This window comes from Zea mays, chromosome 3 (genome assembly GCF_902167145.1).
Source record: "Zea mays cultivar B73 chromosome 3, Zm-B73-REFERENCE-NAM-5.0, whole genome shotgun sequence".
Classification (NCBI taxonomy): Eukaryota; Viridiplantae; Streptophyta; class Magnoliopsida; order Poales; family Poaceae; genus Zea; species Zea mays.
The window spans coordinates 196,501,269-196,527,400 of NC_050098.1; the positions used below are offsets into that span (position 1 = coordinate 196,501,269).

Here is a 26,132-nt window from a genome sequence, read left to right on the forward strand (position 1 = left end):
AAGGCTGCAGTCGCATGGCGCACCGGACACTGTCCGGTGCGCCAGCCACGTCAGCAGACCGTTGGGGTTCGACCGTTGGAGCTCTGTCTTGTGGGCCCGTCTGGCTGTCCGGTGGTGCACCGGACAGGCCCTGTAGGCTGTCCGGTGTGCCACCCGCGCGTGCAGGCGCGCATTTAATGCGTTGCAGTCGACCGTTGCGCGCGAAGTAGCCGTTGCTCCGCTGTCACACCGGACAGTCCGGTGTGCACCGGACACTGTCCGGTGACTCACCGGACAGTCCGGTGAATTATAGCGGAGCGGATTCCCGAAGCTGGCGAGTTCAGAGTCGCTCTCCCTTGGGGCACCGGACACTGTCCGGTGATGCACCGGACAGTCCGGTGAATTATAGCGAAGCGCCTCTGAAAATTCCCGAAGGTGAGGAGTTCAGCTTAAAGTCCCCTGGTGCACCGGACACTGTCCGGTGGCACACCGGACAGTCCGGTGCGCCAGACCAGGGCACACTTCGGTTGTCCCTTGCTCTCTTTGTTTGAACCCTCTTCTTGGTCTTTTTATTGGCTTATTGTGAACCTTTGGCACCTGTAGAACTTATAGACTAGAGCAAACTAGTTAGTCCAATTATTTGTGTTGGGCAATTCAACCACCAAAATCAATTAGGAAATAGGTGTAAGCCTAATTCCCTTTCAATCTCCCCTTTTTGGTGATTGATGCCAACACAAACCAAAGCAAATATAGAAGTGCATAATTGAACTAGTTTGCATAATTGTAAGTGCAAAGGTTACTTAGAATTGAGCCAATATAAATTCTCATAAGATATGCATGTATTGTTTCTTTATTTTTAACATTTTGGACCACGCTTGCACCACATGTTTTGTTTTTGCAAATTCTTTTTGTAAATCCTTTTCAAAGTCATTTTTCAAATAGTCAAAGATAAATGAATAAGATTTTGCGAAACATTTTCAATATTTAAAATTTTCTCCCCTTGTTTCAAATGCTTTTCCTTTGACTAGACAAAACTCCCCCTTAATGAAATCCTCCTCTTAGTGTTCAAGAGGGGTTTGATGTTAATTTTGAAGAGGGTATACCAATTTGAAATTATATCACAAATAAGATACCAATTTGAAAATACTTCTTTGGTGGTGGTGCGGTCCTTTTGCTTTGGGCTCATGCTCTCTCCCCCTTTGGCATAAATCGCCAAAAACGGAATTATTAGAGCCCTTTCTAACTATTTGCTCCCCATTTGGTAAAAGACATATGAGTGAAGATTATACCAAAGTCGGAGAGTTGCTCGGAGCGACGACAAAGGATGAGTCATGGAGTGGAGTGGAAGCCGTTGTCTTCGCCGAAGACTTCAATTCCTTTTCAATATACCTATGACTAGGTTTGAAATACACTTAAAAAACACATTAGTCATAGCACATGAAAGAGATATGATCAAAGGTATATAAATGAGCTATGTGTGCAAAACATCAAAAGAAGTTCCTAGAATCAAGAATATTTAGCTCATGCCTAAGTTTGTTAAAAGTTTGTTCATCTAGTGGCTTGGTAAAGATATCGGCTAATTGATCTTTAGTGTTAATATATGCAATCTCGATATCTCCCTTTTGTTGGTGATCCCTTAGAAAATGATACCGAATGACTATGTGTTTAGTGCGGCTATGTTCAACGGGATTATCCGCCATGCGGATTGCACTCTCATTATCACATAGAAGAGGAACTTTGGTTAATTTGTAACCATAGTCCCTAAGGGTTTGCCTCATCCAAAGCAATTGCGCGCAAAAATGGCCTGCGGCAATATACTCGGCTTCGGCGGTAGAAAGAGCTACGGAATTTTGCTTCTTTGAAGCCCAAGACACCAAGGATCTTCCCAAGAACTGGCAAGTCCCCGATGTGCTCTTTCTATTGATTTTACACCCCGCCCAATCGGCATCCGAATAACCAATCAAATCAAATGTGGATCCCCTAGGATACCAAAGCCCAAACTTAGGAGTATGAACTAAATATCTCAAGATTCGTTTTACGGCCGTAAGGTGAGCTTCCTTAGGGTCGGCTTGGAATCTTGCACACATGCATACGGAAAGCATAATATCCGGTCGAGATGCACATAAATAGAGTAAAGAGCCTATCATCGACCGGTATACCTTTTGATCGACGGATTTACCTCCCGTGTCGAGGTCGAGATGTCCATTGGTTCCCATGGGTGTCTTGATGGGCTTGGCATCCTTCATCCCAAACTTGTTTAGAATGTCTTGAATATACTTTGTTTGGCTAATGAAGGTGCCCTCTTGTAGTTGCTTCACTTGAAATCCCAAGAAGTACTTCAACTCCCCCATCATCGACATCTCGAATTTCTTTGTCATGATCCTACTAAATTCCTCACATGTAGATTCATTAGTAGACCCAAATATAATATCATCAACATAAATTTGACATACAAACAAATCATTGTCAAGAGTTTTAGTAAATAAAGTAGGATCGGCTTTTCCGACTTTGAAGCCATTAGTGATAAGAAAATCTCTTAGGCATTCATACCATGCTCTTGGGGCTTGCTTGAGCCCATAAAGCGCCTTAGAGAGTTTATACACATGGTTAGGATACTCACTATCTTCAAAGCCGGGAGGTTGCTCAACATAGACCTCTTCCTTGATTGGTCCATTGAGGAAGGCACTTTTCACGTCCATTTGATAAAGCTTAAAGCCATGGTAAGTAGCATAAGCAAGTAATATACGAATTGACTCAAGCCTAGCTACGGGTGCATAGGTTTCACCGAAATCCAAACATTCGACTTGTGAATATCCCTTGGCCACAAGTCGGGCTTTGTTCCTTGTCACCACACCATGCTCGTCTTGCTTGTTGCGGAAGACCCACTTGGTTCCTACAACATTTTGATTAGGACGTGGAACTAAATGTCATACCTCATTCCTAGTGAAGTTGTTGAGCTCCTCTTGCATCGCCACCACCCAATCCGAATCTTGAAGTGCTTCCTCTACCCTGTGTGGCTCAATAGAGGAAACAAAAGAGTAATGCTCACAAAAATGTGCAACACGAGATCTAGTGGTTACCCCCTTATGAATGTCGCCTAGGATGGTGTCGACGGGGTGATCTCGTTGGATTGCCTGGTGGATTCTTGGGTGTGGCGGCCTTGGTTCTTCATCCTCCTTGTCTTGATCCTTTGCATCTCCCCCTTGATCACTGCCGTCATCTTGAGGTGGCTCATCTTGTTGATCTTCTTCTTCATCAACTTGAGCCACATCCTCATTTTGAGTTGGTGGAGATGCTTGCGTTGAGGAGGATGGTTGATCTTGTGCATTTGGAGGCTCTTCGGATTCCTTAGGACACACATCCACAATGGACATGTTCCTTAACGCGATACATGGAGCCTCTTCACCACCTATCTCATCAAGATCAACTTGCTCTACCTGAGAGCCATTAGTTTCATCAAACACAACGTCACAAGAAACTTCAACTTGTCCAGTGGACTTGTTAAAGACTCTATATGCCCTTGTGTTTGAATCATATCCTAGTAAAAATCCTTCTACAGTCTTAGGAGCAAATTTAGATTTTCTACCTCTTTTAACAAGAATAAAGCATTTGCTACCAAAGACTCTAAAATATGAAATATTGGGCTTTTTACCGGTTAGGAGTTCGTATGATGTCTTCTTGAGGATTCGGTGTAGATACAACCGGTTGATGGCGTAGCAGGCGGTGTTGACTGCCTCGGCCCAAAACCGATCCGAAGTCTTGTACTCATCAAGCATGGTTCTTGCCATGTCTAATAGAGTTCTATTCTTCCTCTCCACTACACCATTCTGTTGTGGGGTGTAGGGGAAGAGAACTCATGCTTGATGCCCTCCTCCTCAAGGAAGCCTTCGATTTGTGAGTTCTTGAACTCCGTCCCGTTGTCGCTTCTAATTTTCTTGATCCTTAAGCCGAACTCATTTTGAGCCCGTCTCAAGAATCCATTTAAGGTTTCTTGGGTATGAGATTTTTCCTGTAAAAAGAACACCCAAGTGAAGCGAGAATAATCATCCACAATAACTAGACAGTACTTACTCCCGCCGATGCTTATGTAAGCTATCGGGCCGAATAGGTCCATGTGTAGGAGCTCCAGTGGCCTGTCAGTCGTCATGATGTTTTTGTGTGGATGATGAACACCAACTTGCTTTTCTGCCTGACATGCGCTACAAATCCTGTCTTTCTCAAAATGAACATTTGTTAATCCTAAAATGTGCTCTCTTTTTAGAAGCTTATGAAGATTCTTCATCCCAACATGGGCTAGTCGGCGGTGGCAGAGCCAACTCATGTTAGTCTTAGCAATTAAGCAAGTGTCGAGTTCAGCTCTATCAAAATCTACCAAGTATAGCTGACCCTCTAACACTCCCTTAAATGCTATTGAATCATCACTTCTTCTAAAGACAGTGACACCTACATCAGTAAAAAGACAGTTGTAGCCCATTTTGCATAATTGAGATACGGAAAGCAAATAGTAATCTAAAGAATCTACAAGAAAAACATTGGAAATAGAATGGTCAGGTGAAATAGCAATTTTACCCAAACCTTTGACCAAACCTTGGTTTCCATCCCCGAATGTGATAGCTCGTTGGGGATCATGGTTTTTCTTATAGGAGGAGAACATCTTCTTCTCCCCTGTCATGTGGTTTGTGCACCCGCTATCGATGATCCAACTTGAGCCCCCGGATGCATAAACCTACAAAACAAGTTTAGTTCTTGACTTTAGGTACCCAAACTGTTTTGGGTCCTTTGGCATTAGATAAAAGAACTTTGGGTACCCAAACACAAGTCTTTGATCCCTTGTGTTTGTCCCCGACATATTTGACAACTATTTTGCCGGATTTGTTAGTTAAAACATAGGATGCATCAAAAGTCTTAAATGAAATGCTATTTTCATTTGATGCACTAGGAGTTTTCTTCTTAGGCAATTTAGCACAGGTTGATTGCATAGAGCTAGATGTCTCACCCTTATACATAAAAGCATAATTAGGGCCAGAGTGAGACTTCCTAGAATGAATTCTCCTAATCTTGCTCTCGAGATAACCGGCATGGTACAAAATGTAACCCTCGTTATCCTGAGGCATGGGAGCCTTGCCCTTAACAAAATTAGATAATCTTTTAGGAGGGGCATTAGGTTTGACATTGTCCCCCTTTTGGAAGCCAATGTCATCCTTGATGCCAGGGCGTCTCCCACTATAAAGCATACTACGAGCAAATTTAAAATTTTCATTTTCAAGTTCATGCTCGGCAATTTTAGCATCTAATTTTGCTATATGATCATTTTGTTGCTTAATTAAGACCATATGATCATGAATAGCATCAATATCAACATCTCTACATCTAGTGCAAATAGAAACATGCTCAACGGTAGATGTAGAGGGTTTGCAAGATTTTAATTCTACAACTTTAGCATGTAATATATCATTTTCACTTCTAAGGTTAGAAATAGTAACATTGCAAACATCAAAATCTTTAGCCTTAGCAATCAATTTTTCATTTTCATTTCTAAGGCTAGCAAGAGAGATATTCAATTCTTCAATCTTAGCAAGCAAATCAACATTTTCATCTCTAAGATTGAGAATTGAAATATCACAAGTATTAGAATCAACCTTAGCAATTAATTTAGCATTTTCATTTCTAAGGTTGGTAATAGTGTCATAGCAAGTGCTTAGCTCACTAGATAGTTTTTCACATTTTTCTACTTCTAGAGCGTAAGCATTTTTAACCTTAACATGCTTCTTATTTTCCTTAATTAGGAAGTCCTCTTGATAATCCAAGAAGTCATCCTTCTCATGAATAGCACTAATTAATTCATTTAATTTTTCTTTTTGTTGCATGTTGAGGTTGGCAAAAAGGGTACGCAAATTATCCTCCTCATCACTAGCATTATCTTCATCACTAGAAGTCTCATACTTTGTGGAGGATTTTGATTTTACCTTCTTCTTTTTGCCGTCCTTAGCCATGAGGCACTTGTGGCTGACGTTGGGGAAGAGAAGACCCTTGGTGACGGCGATGTTTGCGGCGTCCTCGTCGGAGGAGTCGGTGGAGCTCTCGTCGGAGTCCCACTCCCGGCAAAGATGGGCATCGCCGCCCTTCTTCTTGTAGTATCTCTTCTTCTCCTTTCTTCTCCCCTTCTTGTCGTCGCCCCTGTCACTATCACTAGATAATGGACATTTAGCAATGAAATGACCGGGCTTACCACATTTGTAGCACATTTTCTTGGAGCGGGGCTTGTAATCCTTCCCCCTCCTTTGCTTGAGGATTTGGCGGAAGCTCTTGATGATGAGCGCCATTTCCTCGTTGTCGAGCTTGGAGGCGTCGATGGGTGTTCTACTCGATGTAGACTCCTCCTTCTTCTCCTCCGTCGCCTTAAATGCGACCGGTTGAGCTTCGGACGTGGAGGGACCGTCAAGCTCGTTGATCTTCTTTGAGCCTTTGATCATCAAATCAAAGCTCACAAAATTCCCGATTACTTCCTCGGGAGTCATTAGTGTATATCTAGGATTGCCACGAATCAATTGAACTTGAGTAGGGTTAAGAAAAACAAGTGATCTAAGAATAACCTTAACCACTTTGTGGTCATCCCATTTTTTGCTCCCGAGGTTGCGCACTTGGTTCACCAAGGTTTTGAGCCGGTTGTACATGTCTTGTGGCTCCTCCCCTTGGCGAAGACGGAAGCGACCGAGCTCCCCCTCGATCGTTTCCCGCTTGGTGATCTTGGTCACCTCGTCTCCTTCGTGCGCGGTCTTTAGCACGTCCCAAATCTCCTTAGCACTCTTCAACCCTTGCACCTTATTATACTCCTCTCGACTTAGAGAGGCGAGGAGTATAGTTGTGGCTTGGGAGTTGAAGTGTTGGATTTGGGCCACTTCGTCCTCATCATAATCTTCATCCCCTACGGATGGTACCTGTACACCAAACTCAACAACATCCCATATACTTTTGTGGAGTGAGGTTAGGTGATATCGCATCATATCACTCCACCTAGCATAATCTTCACTATCAAATGTTGGTGGTTTGCCTAATGGGACGGAAAGTAAAGGCGTATGTTTAGGAATGCGAGGATAGCGTAGGGGGATCTTACTAAACTTCTTGCGCTCATGGCGCTTAGAAGTGATGGACGGCGCATCGGAGCCGGAGGTTGAAGGCGATGAAGTATCGGTCTCGTAGTAGACCACCTTCCTCATCTTCTTTTTCTTGTCGCCACTCCGACGCGACTTGTGGGAAGAGAATTTCTTCTCCTTCCCCTTCCCCTTGTTGCGGGACTCTTCCGATGAAGTCTTCCCGTGGCTTGTAGTGGGCTTGTCGCCGGTCTCCATCTCTCTCTTGGCGTGATCTCCCGACATCACTTCGAGCGGTTAGGCTCTAATGAAGCACCGGGCTCCGATACCAATTGAAAGTCGCCTAGAGGGGGGGGGTGAATAGGGCGAATCTGAAATTTACAAACTTAATCACAACTACAAGCCGAGTTAGCGTTAGAAATGTAAACGAGTCCGAGAGAGGGCGTGAAAACAAATCGCAAGCGAATAAAGAGTGAGACACAAGGATTTGTTTTACCGAGGTTCGGTTTTCGCAAACCTACTCCCCGTTGAGGTGGTCACAAAGACCGGGTCTCTTTCAACCCTTTCCCTCTCTCAAACGGTCCCTCGGACCGAGTGAGCTTCTCTTCTCAATCAATTGGGAACCAAACTTCCCGCAAGGACCACCACACAATTGGTGTCTCTTGCCTTGATTACAATTGAGATGATCGAAAGAAAGAATGAGAAGAAGAAGCAATCCAAGCGCAAGAGCTCAAATGAACACAACAAATCTCTCTCACTAATCACTAAAGCTTTGTGTGGAGTTGGGAGAGGATTCGATCTCTTTGGTGTATCTTGTATTGAATGCTAGCTCTTGTAATGTAGTTGGAAGGTGGAAAACTTGGATGCCAATGAATGTGGGGTGGTTGGGGTATTTATAGCCCCAACCACCACAAAGTGGCCGTTGGAAGGCTGCAGTCGCATGGCGCATCGGACAGTCCGGTGCGCCACCGGACACTGTCCGGTGCGCCAGCCACGTCAGCAGACCGTTGGGGTTCGACCGTTGGAGCTCTGTCTTGTGGGCCCGCCTGGCTGTCCGGTGGTGCACCGGACAGGCCCTGTAGGCTGTCCGGTGTGCCACCCGCGCGTGCTCTGCTCCTCTGCGCGCGCAGGCACGCATTTAATGCGTTGCAGTCGACCGTTGCACGCGAAGTAGCCGTTGCTCCGCTGTCACACCGGACAGTCCGGTGTGCACCGGACACTGTCTGGTGACTCACCGGACAGTCCGGTGAATTATAGCGGAGCGGATTCCCGAAGCTGGCGAGTTCAGAGTCGCTCTCCCTTGGGGCACCGGACAGTCCGGTGAATTATAGCGAAGCGCCTCTGAAAATTCCCGAAGGTGAGAAGTTCAGCTTGAAGTCCCCTGGTGCACCGGACACTGTCCGGTGGTGCACCGGACAGTCCGGTGTGCCAGACCAGGGAACACTTCGGTTGTCCCTTGCTCTCTTTGTTTGAACCCTCTTCTTGGTCTTTTTATTGGCTTATTGTGAACGTTTGGCACCTGTAGAACTTATAGACTAGAGCAAACTAGTTAGTCCAATTATTTGTGTTGGGCAATTCAACCACCAAAATCAATTAGGAAATAGGTGTAAGCCTAATTCCCTTTCAGTGCCTCCACATGCACACCCCGCGGGAGCCCCATCTCATCGCTCTCAAACAGATCCTGCGCTACCTACGCGGCTCCCTCGACTACGACCTTCTACTCCGACCCTCTCTGACGTCAGAGCTCGTAGTCTACACCAACGCTGACTGGGCTGACTGTCCCGACACGCGTCAGTCCACCTTCGGTTACGCCGTGTTCCTGGGCGCTAACCTCGTCTCCTGGGTCGCCAAGCGACAGTAGCTCTAGCGCAGAGGCCGAGTACCGCGTTGTGGCCAACGGCGTGGCAGAGGCCTCCTGGCTTCGCTAGCTTCTCCAGGAGCTCTATAGCCTCCTCTAGCGCACCACCCTCGTCTACTGTGACAACGTCAGCGCGGTCTATCTCTCCACTAATCCCGTGCAGCGTCAGCGCACGAAGCACGTGGAGATCGACCTGCACTTCATAAGCGAGCGCGTCGCTGCCGGTGACGTTCGGGTTCTCAGCGTCCCCACCACGTTGCAGTTCGCTGATACCTTCACCAAGGGGCTACCATCGAGTGTATTTCCGATTTTTGATCCAGTCTCAACATCTGTACATGATAGAGTTGAGACTGTGGGGGGGGGGGGGGGAGGGAGTTAGAATCCCGCTTAGGGTTTTCGGGGTTAGCCACTTGTAATTACTGTCTCATCCCTGTGTAATGGGCTAGGCCCAACATATATACATGTCCCAACCCTAGTCAGGGGGATAGGGTTTCCCACAGTGCCAAAGTTCTAGAAATGTTGAAAAGGATCTGAGGAAAGGGCTCAACTCCCTAATCATATTGGCTGCCTAGGAAATCTGGAAACAACGTAATATTGTGTTTTTGAGGGGGCTAGGCCTTGTATCCAGAGTGTGGTTTTGGTTGTAGATGAAGATGGGAATGCTTGGTGCGTGGCTGGAGCTTCGGTCCTTCAGGGCCTTCTCCAGCACTAGCTCTCCTTAGGATAGTTCTTGGTCATCCCTAGTGGGTGCCTATCTAGTTCCTAGTGAATGGTGGTTTTTGGCCTTGTCCAGGTTTGTTCTGACTGGCCTTGTATTGGGGTGGAAAATTTTTTGTCCCCCTTTTTGTTTCTTTCTTTTTAATGAAATGACACACAACTCTCCTGTGTTTGTTCAAAAAAATATTGCAGAAATTCGTTTGCTAAATTTTGTTTATGTTCATTGTTTGTCTTCAATTCATACTTTTCTTTACTGTGAAAACTTTCCTCATTAACTCCACAATTATTTTGTAATGATTTTTTATTTGTATTTTTCTGCATACAAGCTAATGAGTATTGATGCATGCAAAATTAGTCCAAGCAACATCCATCACCTATATTGTACTGTATTTTTGTAAAATAACATAATAAACATGTTTCTGCTCCTTACAATTGTTGTTGTATGAAGGTGATGACCATAACATAATGATATACTATCCCAGCTCAGCTGGTGGAGGAATGAAAGAACTGTTTCGTAAGGTGAGGATTTATTACCTTCAAGTTATAGTTGATACCATAGCTATGCCTGAATGTAGCCACCTGTTGTGGTATTCAATATTTCTGTTAACAATTTCACTCATCATAATTTTAGCATATCAGGTGATCTACTTTATGCTCATTTAGAGTAGTGGACGCACTAACCAGTTCAACCCAAAAGTTTAAGTTGTTGGGAGAAGATAGACAATTCACTTATACACTTCAACACCCCCACTGTGGTTGGACATGAGTGAGGGTGTTGAAGTGTATAAGTCGATTGTATACCTTCTCCTAACAACTTTAGCTTTTGGGTTGAACTGGTTAGTGCATCCACTCTAACATATTCTAACATTTTGTTTATTCTTATCCATTTTTGTTATTAAGCTGATGCCATCAAGCTTTCTCACTAGTCACTAACTTAAGCTCAAGAATATTCTAGTCATCCAGTGAACTAGCATCTTTGATGTGTGTTCAGTACTTCAGTGTAGTAAACTGTTAGATAAATGATAAAGGATAAGCTCCAACAGCTTGATAACAACATTATTTTTCTCAAGTTGTATCCTGTTTCTATGGAGAGGCTCCTTCCTTAGGCAGAGTGCATAGAAGTATTTTGGATGAATAAATGTGTTGGGTTTTGGTTGGAGCAAAACATCTTGAGAGCTTAGGCTTAGCTGAAGCCTTTAATGTGGTCGGATCAAGTTTTAGTCCTAATATGTACACCCCCCGGGTATGTGGGTGTTTTTGGGGAACTTGCCTATCAAGTTACCTTTCTTGTAAGACCTTTATTCTCTCTAAATATATAAAGATGTGCAGCTCTCCTACGCGTTCGATAAAAAATCTTATCATAAATGTGTATTTCAAAATTGTTCGAAAATGCATTGACCTGACAAAATTCTTCCAATGGATACATAGGTTGGTAATCGATCTAGTGAGTTTTATCCTTATGTGAGGAAGGTGAGGCGAGATGGATCTTACATTTACGAGGAGTTCATGCCTACAGGAGGGACAGATGTCAAGGTGGCAAACCTTGCCAACTTATTGTTTCCCATCTTTATTTAGAGTACTCCTCTCCTACTGTCATCCTCAAAAGGAAGTGTTGAGCATGTATTGGACATTCGTTGTAGGTTTATACAGTTGGGCCTGTATATGCACATGCTGAAGCACGGAAGTCTCCAGTTGTGGATGGGGTTGTCACAAGGAATTCTGATGGAAAAGAGGTACTGTTCCTTACCTTGTTGGGGCAGGATTCGTCTCATTCTTTACATTAAGCCTCTGTTTATAACATGCTGACTGAAACTCAAACCTTTTTTATATATATAAAATGGTGTGTGTTTCCCATATGAACAATGTAGCACTGTTGCATTATAATATTTGTCTTGCTTGAAGGTGCGCTATCCGGTTCTATTAACCCCTTCTGAGAAACAAATCGCAAGGAGCATTTGCCAAGCCTTCAGACAAGCGGTAAATTAAAACCTTTCTACCAAATAACACTAAGTAAACAACATGGTTTTTTTGTTGTTTTCATAAATTTTGTAAGATAATCTGCTGCCCTCTTTGTTGATTTTGCCAGCTGCCTTTGGTCAGCTCTTGTTGTCCACCCAGTTACTGTTGAAGTATGGCAATAGATGAAGTATGTAGTGGCAACCCTAAAACAGGGTGGCTGTTGTATATATAGTAGAGAGAGAAATACATGGCCTAGACCAAGGCCCTTTACAACAACAAACACACAATAATCTAACACCCCCGCAGTTGAAACTGTAGCCACGATTGATGTTGAGATTGGAGTGAAACTTCGAGAACAATGAGGAGAGAGGACTTCCTCAAACCAGTCTAAACCCCCTTCTCAAGCACTTCGGGCAAAGCCATCGGGATAGTGGCACCACAAAATCCCCCTCTAACCTACAAATTTACTTGTCGTTGAAACCATGATAGTTCGTATCCAACGAGCAGGAGTGTTGCAGGTGCGTAAGGCTATCTATGAGTTGAGGCAGGCTCCGCTCGCTTGGATCGTGAAGCTAGAAGCCATGCTCGGTGAGCTCGGCTTGGATCGTGCAGGTGCGTAAGCCACCGAGCACGGGCTCTACACGCGTTGGCGGGGAAGGAGCAGCTCATCGCTGGCGTGTACGTGGATGACTTGATCATCACTGAAGCACATGGAGAGAACATGACTTCAAGCACAAGTTGCCAGACTTGTTTTCGCATGAGAGATCTTGGCTTGCTCTTCTATGTCGGCATCGAGGTGAAGCAGGGGAGGGACTCCATCACCCTATGCCAGCGCGCATACGTAGGGAAACTGCTAAAGCGAAGCAGCATGGTGGATTGCAAGTCGTGCGCAACGCTGATGAGGAGAGGCTAAAGTTGGTGAAAGCCAGCATCGCGGCTAAGATGGATGACATGCTCAACCGGAGCATCGTCTGTGGGTTGTGCTATCTAACACATGTGACCGAACATCTCCTTTGTCATCGGGTATGTGAGCAGGTTCGTAGAGGATCTTCAAGCGGATTATTGGTTTTGGTTAAGCGCCTACTGCACTACATCAAGGGGACGACCGATCAAGGCATAGTCTTCCCCAATACCAGCGAAGCAGAACCGTAGCTGAAAGGCTTCAGTGACACAAACATGGCAGGTGGCATTGGCAGGTGGAAGAGTACCTTTGGCATGCTCGTCTTCCTCGGTTCATCCCCTATTGCGTGGTAGTCGCAAAAGTAAAGGTGGTGGCGCCATCCACATGTGAGGCATAGTACATTGTAGCGGCCATGGTGGCATGCCGAGGTGTTTGGCTGCACCGGCTGTTGGGTGAGCTCGTCAGAGAAGAAGCTCGCCCACCGACTCTGATGGTGGGCAATTAGTCTGCCATCGCTCTTGCCAAGAACCCCGTTCTCCACGACCGGAGCAATCACATCGACATCAAGCATCACTTTTTTCGTGGTTGTCGAATGAGGACAAATTGCCGTCGAGTTCATCGAGACCAGCCGACAGCTCGCATACATCCTCACCAAGCCTCTTGGGCGTCTTCAATTCACAAAGCTGCAGAACATAAATTGGCATGGTGGATCTCAAGGCTGGGGATTAGCAGCATGATTAGGGGAACGACTGTAATATAATCTGTTGCTCTCCTTGTTGATTTTGCTTGATTAGGAATTTAGATTTTGGTCAAATCTTGTTGTCCATATAGGGTACTATAGAAGTATGGCAATAAGCCAAGTATGTAGTGGCAATGTAGGGAGTAATTGGGGGATGACATGAGCTATGTACAAGCGCAGGATGATGTCATTACTCTTCGCTATGTGTGTTCGGAGCTTCAATTGGTCGACTTCTTCACAAGGGCACAAATGAGAGCTCAGCATCGTTTCTCTCTCTCTCTCTAGTCTCAGTTTTCGCGATCCATCCTGAGTTTTGTGATGGGTTAGATATATGTGTGTCCTTGTATATTTCTGTTTGTATAAGGGTCTCTTTGCATCTGTACATGTACATATTGGGCTTTATTAGTCCTTTTCCTCAGTAGAAGCACTATTCCAAACAAGAGAAAGGACATTGAATAGACCATAAACAAGGATGGCTTGCCCGCTCGCTCTCGCGCTCTCCCTCGCTTCCCCACACCCACTGCCGCTGTTCGCTGCTGCTCCGCCTACCACCATGCGTTTACCCTGGTCATGGTGTCGCCGTGGGTTTAGTATCCTTCATCCCTGGATCCTAGGCTTCTCCTGTCTCCCATCCGGTAGAGGTGAGCGGCTACTTCTCGATGGCTTCTCCATTTGTTTGGGATGATAGGGGGAAATTGCTTGCGAATTCTTTGGACTGCTCTTCTGGTAAAGCTTTTCAACATTCGGTTCTTCGGAGATATGGATCCTCAGTCCACCACGCCTCTTCTTCGCTTTCGGGCTCCTTATTGATTGCGGTTTTTCGCCGTTACACTTTTCATCTTTCGGCTAAGTCGGTCAGCTTGGCTTTGCATCTTTTCATCTTTCTTAGTGGCTCCCCGGCGGGTTTTCATGTTGTTGAAGAATCATATCATCATTTTCGTTTTTCAGTGGCCTCCAAGAAAGTTGGTTTCATGGTCTTGGCTCTGAAGCGCATCATCTCTGCAAACTTTGATGTTTATTTCTATCTTTGGAGAAACGGGAGCCCAAATTGGAGAAAAGAATATGCTCTTTGGTGCAGAGAGGAAGATGAGAAGTGGATAGTTGTTAAACGTAGAAGTTGTCATTCTTCAAAATTGGTCTCTTTTGCTAAGAATTTGGTGCAAGACTGACCAAGCAAGAAACATGGTCCTTCGGGTCGAATCAACAATGGATTTTTCAGGTTGGCCATAAAGACGAAGGTGAAGCTCTTTCTCCAAGGTACTCCTATGATCAGTGTCAACTGGATTTCGTGCAAATCGAGAATTTTAAATGTCCATTGCCAATCTTAAATTCAAATATGAGATCTCGTTTCAGCTCGACTTTGAACAACGACCCTCAGGAGACTGCTTTGGTTCCTGTTCCAGCCATCTTTTTCTCGGATTTCTCATGATTTGGATAGGGCGGTGTCTCATGGGACTCCGTGCAAAACCCGCCTCTCGTCTGCTGGGCGTGTACGCACGTCGCATGCGCACTCGGCGCTGTTGGGCCCACCATCCTTCAAGGTAAACTTTGCTACCGGTGTCTCTCGAACACCCACTTCATCAGGACCTGTTCTAGCCCGGTCAGGTCTCACAGGTGTTTTCTGCTTGGTCACTTTGAAAAATATTTCAACAGTAGTCATGCTCAACCTATTGACACACGTCTACTCTGAAGGCCTAAGGCGCACTGCATTAAAGGATTGGCGGAAGGTTGCAATGATGCTCATGTTGCATTGGAAGTTGCTCCTGGAGCCTTAGCTAAGGCCCCTCTGCCTTCAGTCACCGGGCCCACTCAATCTTCCGGTAAAGGTGCCTTTTCGCATTCTGACGAGGGCAACTGTTCGGCTCTGATCCCTGAAAGCATTTCGCTTAGCCTTCCACCTGCTACAGTTACTGGGCCGTCTGCTATACCCGATTGCAGGCACCTTTTTGATTCTAACGATGGCTACTCCTCTCTTACTGATGTTGAGAAAACCCTTTCGTCTTCATCCTCTCGCTCTAAACAGTGCTGCGGTTTCTCCCCGCTGCCCTCACCTCTCTTGCGCATGGCCAACTTTTCGGCAGACCCTCATCCTTTCCTCCCACCAGAGTTCATCACCGTGGATGGGGACGCTAACCGGCGCACTCTCGCCCGCATTCATCTTGCTTTGGAGCAGGAGACTCGTCGGGATGACTTTGTCATTGCGATGGATGTGGAGGGAGTGGTGCAACCGGCTGACTTTGGTATGTGGGTTAATCGCATTCGGGATTACCTTCAAAATAATCTTAGACTGCATGTTCTTAGCTGCTCCGATCACCTGTTTGGGCTGGGAATCTTTGAAATGGGAAGCCTTCTCTAGAAGCACAAATTGATCTCTGGTGATATTTTCAATATTGACGACACTTTGGTGTGTTTTATTCGACCGGATAGAGTGCAAAATTTCAGAGAAGTGACCTATAGCAGAAAAGGGTGGATTTTGTTGCTGGGTTTTCCTGTTACTCTTATGAATGATATGTGCATCTACCAAGTTGTGGCATCCTTTGGCAAGCTCCTTAGTTGGCACAACAACCCTAGAATCAAGTCCTATGTCCTGGTTAAGTGCATGTACAGATGATTCAATGACGTGCCAAGAAGCATTGTGCTCACTCAGAGAGAAATTTCCACTGGTTTGGGATGCTCTTGGACCGTCCCTGTGTACATCCTCACTTCGGAAGACGATTGGAGGCTTGGGGACATTGAAGCTCTTGCCAACCATAAGGATGATGTTCCTCCTAACGGTAACCCTCATCCACTTCTAGAAGAAGACAATGATGATGACTTTCTTCAAGCCGACGGAGATTTCATGGAAAATGCAGATAATCACAACTTGGGGGGTGTTCAAGTGATCCTGTATGGGAAAACGCGGCCCTGAACTTGGGAATCACTAATAATTGTCAGCCGTGGCTCCAGCAGCCCCATTTTCCTCCCCAGGTTCATGGCATGCATGAGCAACTCCTGTTGGATCCCAATGATAGGCCGGATGATGGGGCCGAGTCCTCCTCCTCCAGCAATTCGGTTGCAAGATGCAAAAATCGCAATAGATTCCCTTACAGGACTACTGATGATCTCCCTGAACTTGGTGTTTTTTATCTTTGGATCTTCTCTCGCACGAAATGCCAGGATGGGCTGAAGAATTCATGTCCATGGGGCTCAAAAGAATTATGTGCCATGCTCTCCCTCACCTAAGTGAGGTCTCTTGGTGGGGCTCCTCCTGTCGCAGTCTCACACCGCCTGGTCCTTCCACTGTTCAAATTCAGATTCTAGAAGAAAATGTTGAGGCTTCTGTCACTGCTAAGGTTCATTCTGTCACTAGTTGCCAACCTCTTTTTTCTTCTCCAAGGTCTACCGAGCCTGCTAGCTCACATTGGCACAAGCAGGAAGCTTTAAAACAAAGGCAAGTGGTTACCAAAGTATATCAACGGCAGATGCCTAGGTAGGCCAGGCAGATTGTCAAGAAGAAGACCAGGTCAGCACTTAAGAAGTCTGCCCGACAACCATACCCATCTCAAGTTAGAAGAAGTGCAAGGATAAATACCAGAACCAAGGGACTCAAGGTCTCCTTTAATCTTGGCTCGCCCTCAGGGCCCTGGAGGTACCTTCTCAGCATCTGCCCCATGAGCTAGGAGACTTGAATGATCTCAATTCTTTTCCAGGGCCGATTAAATTTCCATCTTTGCAAAACCTTTTGGATTTTGATGTAATTTTTCTAGAAATTAATGCTACTACCTTGCAGAAGGTGGCTGTTGAGAATTGTGGAATGCCCCCTGTGGAGGCATCTGTGGAGGTGCTGCTTCGTCCGGACCCAGGAGTGGAGGACATCATCATCCCCATAGGACCTATGCAAGAACCATGATGATTTACAAAACTACGTCTCATGCTGCGGTGCAGGTGGCTGTGGTTTTTTGTGTCTTAAAACTTATGTGATGGTTTAACATTGTCCTTTGTACCCGTGGGGTACCTTTTGGTGGTTTGTGGAACTTGGGTGAAAAACATTATTTGACCTCGTCGGTGACTTGGTCATCGTCTTTTATCCGCGCCTTGATGATGATATTTCTTTTGCACTATTGGTTCAATGATATTGCCCCGGGAAAGTTTGCTGTGGGGGTTACTCCCTGTGTTCGCGTCTTGGATGTGATATCCATACGCTCGTTGGCTTTAATCTTTAAAGTGATAATTTATGAATCACAACGTTAGAAAATGGAATGTTCTTAATTGGAACATTAGAGGTTTGAATTATTGGAAAGGAGAATGGGGGTAGTATTCTATATTGATAGAGGAGAGGAGGCCTTACAATATATAGGCTTACACAGGTGACGCGCCAGGGAAGGGTGTGGCAGCCTGGTGCCAATCAGACCAAACCTACCAAAGATAGAAATCCTCCTTTCTATACTAGTACAACATATCTGTCTATCTAAGGAAGAAACCTCTAGTTGCCATAGAAGACTATATTGCTATACTAGCCTAGATAGAAGAGCCTCACGCAGGAGGCAACCAGGAACATTACCAAGACTGTCTAACACCCCCCCCCGCAGTCAAAACATCTAGCCGCTGCAAATTGAGACTGGTCTTGAACTCAAGAAACGCGGAGGAAGGAAGCCATTTCGTGAAGATGTCTGCAAACTGAGAGGTGGTAGGAACATGCTGAACACGAACTTCACCAGTAGCAACCCGCTCACGAACAAAATGGAGATCTATCTCAACATTCTTCGTCCGATGATGCTTAACTGGATTAGTGGATAAGTAGACAGCGCTGATGTTGTCACAGTAAACAAGAGTGCTTCTATGAAGAGGACTGCGAAGTTCTTGGAGGAGTTGACGCAACCAACAAGCCTCGGCAACATCATTGGCAACAACACGGTACTCAGCTTCAGCACTAGAGCGAGAGACAACCTTTTATCGCTTGGAGGACCAGGAGACAAGATTATCTCCAAGAAATACCGCATAACCAGAAGTGGAGCGACGAGTGTCCGGACACCCAGCCCAATCAGCATCAGTATAGACCACAAGCTCGGAAATAGATGTGGAGCGTGGTAGAAGAAGACCATGATCAGCCGTACCTTGAAGGTAGCGAATAATACGTTTCAGAGCAGTCAGATGGGACTCACGGGGATCATGCATATGGAGACAAATTTGTTGAACTGCATATGTAATATCAGGTCTGGTGAAAGTTAGATACTGAAGAGCACCAGCCAGACTCCGGTACTGAGTAGCATCCTGAACAGCAGGTCCACTGTCAGCAGCGAGCTTGTACTGGAGATCAACCGGTGTAGAACAAGGTTTACAACCAGACATGCCTGCACGATCAATGATATCAAGAACATATATACGCTGATGGAGGAAGAGACCAGCCGGTCGTCGCTCAACTGCAATACCAAGAAAGTGATGTAGAGGTCCGAGATCCTTCATGGGAAAATTTGTCTGAAGAGCTGCAATGACACGCTGCAATAGGGCTGAACTGGATGCAGTGAGGATAATATCATCAACATAGAGAAGCAAGTAAGCTGTCTCAGTGCCATTGTGAAAAATGAACAGGGAGGTATCTGCTTTGGCTTCGACAAAACCCAGAGTCTTCATGTGGGAAGCAAAACAATTGTACCAGGCACGCGGTGCTTGCTTCAGGCCATAAAGAGACTTGTTGAGACGACAGACATAAGTGGGATGAGTAGGGTCAACAAAACCTGCAGGTTGGCTGCAATAGACTGTCTCAGAAAGAGTACCATGAAGAAACACATTCTTTACATCAAGTTGGTGGATAGGCCAATCCCTCGACAGAGCTATCGAGAGAACAGTGCGAACCGTAGTAGGTTTGACCAGCGGACTAAAAGTCTCATCATAATCAACCCCAGGACGCTGAGTGAATCCTCGACATACCCAGTGAGCTTTGTAGCGCTCAAGAGAACCATCTGCATGAAATTTGTGACGGAAATGCCATTTCTCTGTGATGACATGGGCACCTGGAGGAAGAGGAACAAGTTCCCAGGTATTGTTGGAGACCAGAGCCTGGAACTCCTCTTCCATGGCATGACGCCATAGGGGATCAGTCAAGCCTTGGCGAACTGAAGTTGGCTCAGGGGAGATGGCTACAATAGCGAAAGCAGCCGGTACTCAAAAACCAGCCTTGGCCCGGGTGGTCATTGAATGATTGTTGACCACCACACGTGTAGGAACAGCGCCGGGAGGAAGACCAGACATCGGCGAAGGTGCAGGTGCAGGCTCAATCGGAAATGCAGAAGCACCAGAGGCACCAGCCTTTGGAAGATCTGTAGGGAAAGTAGTCTGCTGGCGCCGACGAGTGTACACGCGCAGAGGTAGGGGCGTCGGAGCAGCTCCAGGTGGTGATGCCAGACCACCAGACCCGGAGGGAACCACCAGGGGCGGCGGGGCAGCTCCTGGTGCTTGAGCCAGGTCACGCGGCGCAGGGGCAGAAGGCACCAAGTCCTGGTCTGGAGAAGACAGGGACGACGCAGGCGATGTAGAGGCTGAGACGGGCGTGAGTGGCATGGGTCCTGCCAGATCAGCCACTGAGCCACAACCAGAACCGGACACCAAGGGGGACGCCATGGTACCTGCAGAAGAGGGCAAAGTCCCAGTTGAAGGGGACAAAGGCGCACTCTCAGGATCCAAAAAATTCAAGTTGTTAGTTAGATGGGGCGAGGCAGAGAAGGGGAAATCTGCCTCATCAAAGGTGACGTGTCGGGAAATGATGATACGATTTGTGGAGAGATCAAGACAGCGATAGCCTTTGTGGTTGGAAGAATAACCAAGGAAGACACACTTGGTAGAGCGGGGAGCTAGTTTGTGCGGTGCAGTAGCAGTGATATTAGGGTAGCAAGCACATCCAAAAACTCGAAGATGATCATAGGATAGAATTGTGCCAAAGAGAGCAGCATAAGGACAGATGGCTTGTATAGTTTTGGTAGGAAGGCGATTCAAAAGATAGGTGGCTGTGTGCATACCTTCAACCCAATATTGAGCAGGAAGGGAAGCCTGAAAGAGTAAGGAACGAATGATATTGTTGGTGGTGCGAATGATGCGCTCGACTTTACCATTCTGGGGAGAAGTATAGGGGCAAGACATGCGTAGAAGAGTGCCACGAGCGAGGAGAAAAGAATGAGTGGAGGAGTTGTCGAATTCGCGCCCATTGTCACACTGCAAATGTTTAATTGAGCGACCAAATTGCGTTGTGACATACGCAAAAAAGGAAGAAAGAGCATCAAAAGTATCAGACTTAAGACGCAAAGGAAAAGTCTACAGGTAATGGGTAAAATCATCAAGGATGACAAGATAGTACTTATAACCCGACACACTGGCAATTGGGGATATCCATAGATCACAATGTATGATATCGAAGGGTTGCTCAGTACAGGTAGACGAGCTAGAAAAAGGTAATCTAGTGTGACGACCTAATTGACAAGCATGACATAAATCAAGGGAACTACGAGAACACTGAATGACCGAGGAGCTAGTGAGTTGGGACAAAATATCGATGCCGGGGTGACCAAGTCGTCGGTGCCAAGTACGAGTAGAAATTGCAGCCAGGGCACAAGTTGTCGATAGGGATGAACTGGGCAGGCGCAGGGTGTAGAGTGGGCCAGCACTATTGGACCTGATAATCACGTTCTTGGAGCAAAGATCCTTCACAGAGACACCAAAAGGATCAAATTCCATAGAGCAACAATTATCAGTAGTAAACCGACGAACAGATAGAAGGTTTTGAATAATGTGAGGTGTGTGGAGAATATTATTAAGATATAAAGGTCCTGGCAAAACCGTGTCGCCTACTGAGGAGACAGGGAGAGGCGCCATTTCCAACAATGATAGAAGGAGTAGTGAGATCAGGTGGTCGAAAGAGAGAGATGTTACCAGCATGAGGTGTGGTATGGTTGGTGGCGCCCGAGTCAGGAATCCAGTCTGTAATTGTGGCCGGCGGTTGAAGATTCATTGTACTGAAGGTGTTGGCGAGGGCACGCTGATCCCAAGATCCAGTCCAAGGGGACTAGGGCTGAGGAGCAGGAGGTGATGCCGGGGCCGGCATGGGCGCAGGAGGGGGTCCAAGTAGACTAGCTTGCAGGGTAGGCAGACCTGGTGTTGCCAGATAGGACTGCGACGGAGCTGGTGGACGGTACTGCTGTCCGGGGCGTGGGGAGGATCCTGCAGGCATGGATCCAGGCCACATATGAATTGTACCTGTCCAGGGATTGTAGACGGAAGGCCAAGGTGAGCCACCACCACGACCATGGCCGTGACGACGATTTTTGTTGCGACGACCAGCACTTGAACCCGGCACACCACCCTGGGCAAGTGGTCGAGTTCCCTGGGCAGGAGGACAGGCTGGTGATGAAGCCGATGGAGTTGCAGTGGAGGTGTACAGGGCGCTGGCCACAGAGTCAGGCGGCACAGCCCCTGCGACAATCTCTTCCAAGACCAAATCATCCCGGACTTTGTGAAAAGTCGGGAAGGGAACAGAACGGGTGATGATGGTCTGGAGATTGGCATACTTGGGGCTCAGGCCTCGAAGGACATTGAGCACCAGGATGCGATCGGAGACGGGGGCGTCGAGGTCAGAGAGAGCATCAGCAAAGCCTTTCATCTTCCGACAATACTCACCAACAGTGAGATCGCCCTGGACGAAGTTGCGGAAGGTGGCGTTGAGGTGGAGAGCACGCGTCTCGTGATTTCTAATGAAATGGTTTTCAAGAGCGAGCCAAGCCTGACGTGCCGTGCCATGGCGCTCCTGCAGCTCGATGGAGACGGTACCAAGGATCCAAGACAAAACAATGCTATCCATTGTAAGTAGAGGGACTCTAACTCTCATCAAGAGGATGACACTATGAATTGGGGCAATTTTCTGTTTATTTCTTCAAACACTACACAATGCCATACCCATCTAAGGGTTGGAGACCCATATTTATAGCCCTAGAGGCTGCACTACCACACCTTCTCACACACACTACACAACAGGATTGTTCTCTAGATGCTAAAGAGACTACAGAGGACAGTCAAAAGCGACTGTTGTCCTCTAGATGCTAAAGGACTACAGAGGACAGTCAAAAGCGACCGCTGTCCTCTAGATGCTCAAGACTTATTCCATCATTCTCCCCCTAAGTCTTGGGCGTCGTCTTATGAGAAAGTTGGGCCATCCCGGACCTGGAGCAAAGCTCAACAAACTTGATCTTCCCAAGGGGCTTGGTGAGCAGGTCTGCAAGCTGATCTTTGGTGTTGATGTAGCGCGCCTTGATGCTCCCTTCCACCAAGCAGTCTCGGATGAAGTGGTATCTCAGCCGGATGTGCTTGCTCCGTTCATGGAACACGGGGTTCTTGGCCAATGCCAGAGCGGACTGGCTATCCACCCTGAGTTCCACCGCTCCAGTGTCTCTCCCGAGGAGATCACCGAGCAGTCGAGCCAGCCAGAGTGCCTGAGTCGAAGCAGTGGACGCCGCTATGTACTCGGCCTCGCAGCTGGACATGGCCACCACCTGCTGCTTCACCGACTGCCAGCTAATGAGGCACTTGCCGAGGAAGAAGAGAATCCTGCTTGTGCTCTTGCTAGTGTCGATGTCACCGACGTGGTCGCTGTCGCTATACCCGACAAGGTGTGCCTCCCCAGGGCACCTCGGGTAGTAGAGACCGTGGTCGAGAGTCCCCGCAACATAGCGGATGATCCTCTTCACAGCCTGCTCATGCTCCGTCGTCGGTCCCTGCAGGAACCGACTAACGTAGCCGACGGAGTATGTCAAGTCAGGCCGTGTGTGGACGAGGTAGCAAAGGCTCCCCACAAGACGCCGGTACTGTGTAGCATCCACCTCCTCCGTCGTGCTGTCGCGACTCAGCTTCAGCCTCTCCTCCATCGGAGTGAGAGCTGGGTTGCAGTCGGTGAGCCCAGCCAGCTCAACAATGCGCCTGGCATAGGCGGTCTGGCGAAGTGTGATCCCGGAGTCTCCCTGGTGCACCTCAATCCCCAGGTAGAAGGAGAGATGCCCCAGGTCACTCATTTGGAAGGTGGCCTTCATCTCTTCCTTGAACGCTGCCACCTCTGCATCCTTGGCGCCGGTGATCACCAAGTCGTCGACGTAGACACCCACCAGCAGGGCACTTCCTCCATTGCCCCGCCGATAGATGGCCGCCTCGTGCGGGCTTGGCGTGAAACCCATTCCTTTGAGCGTGGAATCCAGCTTGGCATTCCACACCCTCGGTGCCTGTCGCAGGCCATAGAGAGCCTTGCGCAGGCGCAACACCTTGCCCTCCTTGCCAGGGATCGCAAAACCTGGCGGCTGGTGTACGTAGACCTTCTCCTTTAAGTCGCCGTTAAGAAACGCCGACTTGACGTCCATGTGATGAACGTGCCAGCCTTGCTGGGCTGACAGCGCAAGGAGGAGCCGCACGGATTCCATCCGTGCCACGGGGGCGAAAGCATCGTCGAAGTCGATCCCCTCCTGCTGTAGGAAACCGCGTGCCACCAAGCGAGCCTTGTGCTTGACGATGGCGCCGGCTTCATCCCTCTTCAGTTTGAACACCCATTTAAGGGTGATCGCGCGATGACCATGAGGGAGATCAGCGAGCTCCCAGGTGCGGTTCGTCTCAACCGCGTCCATCTCCGACTGCATCGCAGCACGCCAAGCCGCATGTTTCTCGGCCTCCGCGAAAGACTGAGGCTCACCATCGTCGCATGTAAGATGCAACTCTCCTGCCAGAATGCGAGATGCAGGGCCTGGCACCGACGGGTCGATGAGAAGGCCTTCCACCCTTCGATACCGCAACGGCTCGCCGTCGTAGCACGCGTCGACGCGCTCCTCGTCGCGGGACAGAGGGGTCACGAGCTCCACTGGGTCGTGCTCGACACGAGCTGGTGTCAGAGAGGACGTTCCCGGAGAGGGTACCGTCGGTGCTGGAGTACGTGGTGGCGAAGAGCTCGTTGTAGCCGGAGTCGTGGCTGGAGTGCGTGGTGGTGAAGAGCTCGTTGTAGCAGGAGCTGGAGAGTTTGGCGCTGGAGTCGGTGGAGACTTGGGGGCTGGGGTAGACCTGCTCGGAGAAGAGTTGCCTACTCCCCTAGCTCCCTCAACGTGGACGTACTCGATGGTGAAGTCGTACGTCGGAGTCGTGTCGTCGTCCACCGCCTTGTCCCACGCCCATCCTCGCCCTTCGTCGAACACTACGTCGCGCGCCGTGCGCACACGCTGTGTTCTTGGGTCAAGGATGCGGTAGGCCTTCGAGCCTTCCGCGTAGCCAATAAACACCCCCGGGGTGCTCCTATCGTCGAGCTTGCTGATGTGGCCAAGCTCCTTGGTGAACGCGAGGCAGCCGAAGACCCGTAGGTGAGAGACCGCCGGCTTGCGCCCATGCCAAGCCTCGTACGGTGTCATCCCGTTGAGAGCCTTGGTGGGCGAGCGGTTGAGGATGTAAACCGCTGTCACCACCGCCTCTCCCCAGAAGACAGCTGGCATTCCTCTCTGCTTGAGGAGAGTCCGAGCCATCCCCACAACCGTCTGGTTGCGCCGCTTGACGACGCTGTTCTGCTGCGGGCTGTACGGCGCGGAGTAGTGGCGCTGAACGCCCTCATCCGCGCAGTACGACGCGAACTCAGCCGCCGTGAATTCGCCGCCGTTGTCGGTGCGCAGCACGCGCAGCTTGCGGCCGCACTCCGCCTCCGCAGCGACCTGCACACGCCTGATGGCGTTCGCAGCCTCTCCCTTGCTGCCAAGGATCATCACCCACATGTAGCGGGAGAGATCGTCGACGAGCAGCAAGAAGTAGCGTCGTCCTCCCGGTGTGGCTGGTGTCACCGGGCCACACAAGTCCCCATGCACGAGCTCAAGCCTCTCCTTGGCTCGGAAGCCCGACTGCTGGGGAAAGGGGAGCCGTCTCTGCTTTGTCAACACGCAGACATCGCAGAATTGCTCCACATGGTCAAGGCACGGCAGGCCTCGTACCATCTCCTTGGCACTGAGCCGCTTCAGGGCCTCGAAGTTAAGGTGCCCGAAGCGCTCGTGCCACTGCCATGCCCCGTCGTCTCGACGAGCAGCAAGACAGCAAGGTTGTGCCACCTTCACATTGAGGATGTATAGCCGATTTGGACTCCTGCGTACCTTGGCAAGAAGGCGATGAGAGGGATCCCAAATCCTCATGACTCCGTGCTCGACCTCCACTCGCGAACCGTTCTCATCCAGCTGTCCCAAGCTGATGATAGAGTTCCTCATCGCGGGGATGTAGTAGACTCCGGTGAGCAGCCTGTGCTCACCAGACGCGGCGGTGAAGACGACTGAGCCGGCGCCCTTGATCTCTACGCCGGAGGCATCCCCAAACTTGACGGAGCCTCGAACGCTAGAGTCAAGCTCGGTGAAGAACTCCCGTCGGCCGGTCATGTGATGAGTGGCGCCGGTGTCGAGGCACCATCCTTCGATCATGTCTTTGCTGGAGCCGTCGCCGAGGAAAGCGCGTGCTTTCGACTCATCAAGGTGGAGGAGTGCCGCTGCGGCCGGTGCCGCTGGAGATGGCTCGATGCTTGCATGTGCCAGGAGCAGGGCCTCCTCCTCCGCCTCCGCCTGTGCGACGTTGGCCTGGCCACGTCGTGGCTGCCGACAGTCCCTGGCCCAGTGGCCAAGCTTGCCGCAGTTGTGACAGCCGTCGTCTCGTGCCGGCTTCTTGTTGCCGACGGCGCCGCCTTGGGCACCTCCACGGGCACCACCCTCAGCATGTCCTCGCGCCCCGGCCTGGGCGCCTCCACGCGCCTTGTGCGGCTTGCCGCGTTTGCGGCCTCGTGTCGAGGAGGACTCCCCCTTCTTCTTGTCACCCTGGCAGGCCTCCCACTGCTCCCGAGTGAGATGTAGCTTCCCGCCGATAGTGATAGGCCCAGAG

General features: G+C 48.6%; 1 protein-coding gene across 10 annotated transcripts in view; it reads left to right on the forward strand.

Annotated features, from left to right (window-relative positions):
• Positions 1-26,132, forward strand: part of LOC103651148 (inositol hexakisphosphate and diphosphoinositol-pentakisphosphate kinase VIP1) — an 88,642-nt gene that overhangs the window by 14,003 nt on the left and 48,507 nt on the right. For all 10 annotated transcript variants that reach the window (XR_004857339.1, XR_004857340.1, XR_004857341.1 and 7 more), the window contains 4 exons: positions 10,094-10,164; positions 11,074-11,178; positions 11,286-11,378; positions 11,548-11,622. Coding sequence is in view for 7 of the 10 variants with exons in the window: in XM_008676759.4 (XP_008674981.1) it covers positions 10,094-10,164; positions 11,074-11,178; positions 11,286-11,378; positions 11,548-11,622 (344 nt within the window). In the remaining 3 variants the exon portion in view is untranslated. The remainder of the gene's footprint in view (positions 1-10,093; positions 10,165-11,073; positions 11,179-11,285; positions 11,379-11,547; positions 11,623-26,132) is intronic.